The sequence below is a fragment of the Arachis ipaensis genome, chromosome B03, assembly GCF_000816755.2.
Source record: "Arachis ipaensis cultivar K30076 chromosome B03, Araip1.1, whole genome shotgun sequence".
NCBI lineage: Eukaryota > Viridiplantae > Streptophyta > Magnoliopsida > Fabales > Fabaceae > Arachis > Arachis ipaensis.
The window spans coordinates 122,367,046-122,370,728 of NC_029787.2; the positions used below are offsets into that span (position 1 = coordinate 122,367,046).

At 43.2% G+C, this 3,683-nt stretch overlaps 2 protein-coding genes across 2 annotated transcripts; both read right to left on the reverse strand.

Moving 5' to 3' along the window:
* On the reverse strand, positions 17-1,274 carry LOC107633756. Its single transcript, XM_016337358.1, has 2 exons — positions 415-1,274; positions 17-323 (listed from the first exon to the last, which is right to left on the reverse strand). Exons 1-2 carry the CDS (start codon positions 1,272-1,274, stop codon positions 17-19), a joined length of 1,167 nt encoding a protein of 388 aa, XP_016192844.1.
* Positions 1,275-2,342, reverse strand: LOC107633755. The gene is made up of 3 exons (XM_016337357.1): positions 2,254-2,342; positions 1,672-2,089; positions 1,275-1,607 (listed from the first exon to the last, which is right to left on the reverse strand). Exons 1-3 carry the CDS (start codon positions 2,340-2,342, stop codon positions 1,275-1,277), a joined length of 840 nt encoding a protein of 279 aa, XP_016192843.1.

Consider the following 3,683-nt stretch of genomic DNA (forward strand, 5'->3'; position numbering starts at 1 on the left):
TGGGGGTGCAGGGGGCTCAGGTGGTCATAGAGGTGGAGGTGACGGTAGGACCATCATATGGCGGCCAGAATTCCTCCGGAATCGGAGGAATGAATCCCATCCGATAAACATCGTACACGGAGCTAAGACAATACACCTCGTGCACATAGGCGGACCACGTCAGGCGTGCATATGCACAGCATGCCAACGCATGCCGGCATGGATAATGAAGTGCTTGGAAATAGCCACAATCACATGTCTGGTCCGTGAGGGATACTCTGTATGAGCCAAGTGAAAAGCTTCCTGTCGGAGTGGTCTCAGCAACCGTAAACTCTGAGTTGTCCCTGTCGTACAAAGTCACGGTGAAGCACCTTAAGGCCTTCAGGTTGGCCTCGATCGCCTTAAGCAGATGCTGACTGAACTGCTGCCCAGTACCTAACTGTGCCTCGGCCTCTTTTCCCTTTCGAACGAACAACTCGGCCAACCTCCCATGTGGCTTTCACCAATGCACACATCGGAAGGTTCCTAACACCCTTTAGGATCGATTTCACACACTCAGATATATTTGTAGTCATGTGCCCAAATCTGCGGCCTTCATCCCAATGCTGAGTCCAATGTGCATACTCAATTCGATTAGCCCAGTCGCGCATCGCAGGATCAAACATTCGAAGGATGTCAAACCAGTATTGAAACTCGACCTCCTTCTTTGCATATGCAGCATTCACTAATAGCCTCCTTGCATCCTTCCCCTTGAAAGTCAGGGCAAAATTAGCCGCCACATGACGGATGCAGAACGCCCTATATGCAGTAGGCGGAAGCCATCCCCCATCAGGAGCCTCCAACACAGCCTTTATCCCGTTGTGCCTATCTGATATGACAAGTATCCCCGGTTGAGGCGTCACATGAGTCCGAAGGTGAGATAGAAAGAATGACCACGACTCTGTATTTTCACCTTCCACAAGTGCAAAAGCAATAGGGATGATGTTGGAGTTGCCATCTTCTGCAATCGCGATAAGCAGTGTACCATCGTATTTGCCGTACAGGTGGGTACCGTCCACATTGACCAACGGCTTGCAATGTTGAAATTCCTCAACACAGTGTGGGAATGTCCAAAATAAGCGATGGAAATAAGCTGTAGAGTCATCCAATTGCCTACCAACTAGAGCAGGACTCGTCTTTAACACAACTACACTACCTGGTATAATGATCTGCAAGCCTAAAGCCCATCGTGGAAACTCATTATACGAATCTTCCCAGTCTCCGTAAATTTGGGACACGACATTCTGTTTGGCCATTCAAATCCTCCTGTACGTCAGTCTGAATCCGAAGTGTGCTTCCATGGCATTCTGCAGTACCTTAATCGACGTGGCAGCATCAGCTCTGATCAGGGGCATAATGAAGGCCGATATGACATGATAATCAAGCTTTCCGTGGTCACTAGAGATCGATGTGGCTAGACAAGTATGAGGACCATTGTACCGTTTTACCTTCCAAATTCCTTTGCGCTGGCGGAGACTGGCCCGGATTAGCCATACGCACCCGTTCCCGAACTCCTTGCACTTGCCATAGTACTTGCGGTGATCCGACTCTAATGCCTTGTACTCAACCCCGCGGCGAATGCTATAGGTCTTCACGCTAGCACGACTTCCTCTTTATCCTGAAACTGCTGACCGACCTGAAATTCAGCTATACCTCCTGCATTTTGTGTGTCCCTTGCCCCAAAGCCAACAGGTACAGAGGGATCCTCCTGAGGAGCCATGGCATCCAAGTACAGAGCAGAGAAGTGGGGAGGGGGTACTGATTAGTACCGGAACTAGATGCTCTCCCACCCACAGGTAGAGTCGTCCGTGGTGTCTCCTCCTCGCTATCATCAGCAATCGTTGCGGGCTCCACATCATCATCATCATCATCATCCTGCAATGCATCCTCAACCCCATCGGGTGCTCCAACCACTCCGAATACCGGAACACACGGAGGAGAACTGGGAGCCGCGAAATCACCGTCTCCCAACGGTCCAGCCTCACCAACTAATGCATCACAACTGCGATTCAGATTGACGGCAAAGGATGGTGAAGCCACTAAATCTGGCTCGGTGCAATCACCGGCACTGCTGACGAGGATCCAACAGGCAATGCACTAGAGCTGGCTAGATGTCCTGTGGAGTGCAGATTCTTGTTCGAACCTCCAGAACTAGATGCCACATCCACAAGCTTCGCCAACAACTCCGGAGTCCTCACCTAAGGAAACTGACGGCGACAATGAAACAGCACCTACATATCTTCGTCATTGCTGATAACGAATGAATCATACTTTACATCATCGCGTAACACGGAAATCGGAATTTTATAGAACAACTTCTCCATCCGTTTCACGCCATGCATTCCTAGTCTCTAGAGTATAGTATTCTTAAACTCAGCGAAACTGGTCGAAAGTTTGAGAAAAACACTCAGCGGGTTATTGTCGGTGAACTTAATTCTTGATTGCGTTTTCTTCTTAATGGATCCTTTATAGTGCACAGGAGCTACAAAACTCTCATCACTAGTCATTGGGAATCTCACTCTTTTACAAAATTTCATGTACGAGTTCGTTTTTATACACCTCATTCCATTGTAAATCGAAGCATTTAACTTCGATTCACTCTAACGTTGGTGCATGTGTAGATTCGATTTAAGTTCATCTTTAAATTGATCCTACTTAATTCGATTTAGTAGGAGAACTTCAAATCGAATTGATTTGATTCGATTTTAGTTGAACTTCGTTTTTTACCTAATTCGAATCCATTAGATTCGATTTACCACTCGTTTCACTAAATCGAATTCAATCAATTCGATTTATATATAAATGTGGCTTAGGACTTTAACATTGCATTTTTTTAATTTGGTACATTCAGCACATATTAAAATCCATTGAATTTAATCAAGTCATTTGCCCAAAAAAATTAGGACCAAAGTTTGAGAAACGTAACCATTATACAAAACCGGATGTAGTGGGCATGGATTTTATTCGGCAAAGATTGCTACGAATACGAGAACTCATTCTTGAATAGAGAGGCAAGTGTTCGCGTTAGAATTATTTTGATAATTGTATTTTAAGCTTGAAGTTCTGTCTCTTCGGTATATAGAAGAATAATAGTCAATCGGTTCTTTGAAGTTTGAATTTGCTCAGAATAAATATATCTGGAGACTTTTTCACCATGGAGAGGTCAAACATATCAGTTGACAAGACTTGCACCATGATGAACAATAAAACGACATGGAGAAGTTTCGTTTGATTAAATTGAAATCACTGAGGCAGATGATAAAGATAGCATGTTATACGGACAGAATTAATCACAGGATTTTAATAAGAGTCTATTTACTTCTTGAATTAAGGTAGTAGAATTGGTATATGATAGAAATTACATGTCTATAATCATTAGTTTTTTATTTATTGCTTTAAATTTTGGCTTCCTGTAGCCGTTAATTTTCTCTCTCTTTTATTTCTCAATAATCATCCTTGCAATTTAGCATTTTTGCTGCAACACAGAATCAATATTTTTTAATCATTATAGTCTATAAAATTGTATATAGAAAAAGACTGAGATGGTAAGATAGAAATTAAACTAAGAAACAGAATTTGAATTAAAATCTATATTATATTTAGTGTAAAATATATTGAACTGGCCGATGAGTTATAATTTAAATGACATAGTTTTCCCGTACTTT

Excerpts from the sequence above, each read along its gene's own strand:
- LOC107633755 (XM_016337357.1), bottom strand. The coding sequence starts at position 2,342 with ATGGAGAAGTTGTTCTATAAAATTCCGATTTCCGTGTTACGCGATGAT. Across the intron at positions 2,090-2,253 it reads ATCAGCAATGACGAAGATAT|CAGTGCCGGTGATTGCACCG; the intron begins GTAGGTGCTGTT and ends GATCCTCGTCAG. Across the intron at positions 1,608-1,671 it reads GGACACACAAAATGCAGGAG|ACCTATAGCATTCGCCGCGG; the intron begins GTATAGCTGAAT and ends GCTAGCGTGAAG.
- LOC107633756 (XM_016337358.1), bottom strand. The coding sequence starts at position 1,274 with ATGGCCAAACAGAATGTCGTGTCCCAAATTTACGGAGACTGGGAAGAT. Across the intron at positions 324-414 it reads AGAGGCCGAGGCACAGTTAG|GGACAACTCAGAGTTTACGG; the intron begins GTACTGGGCAGC and ends TTTGTACGACAG.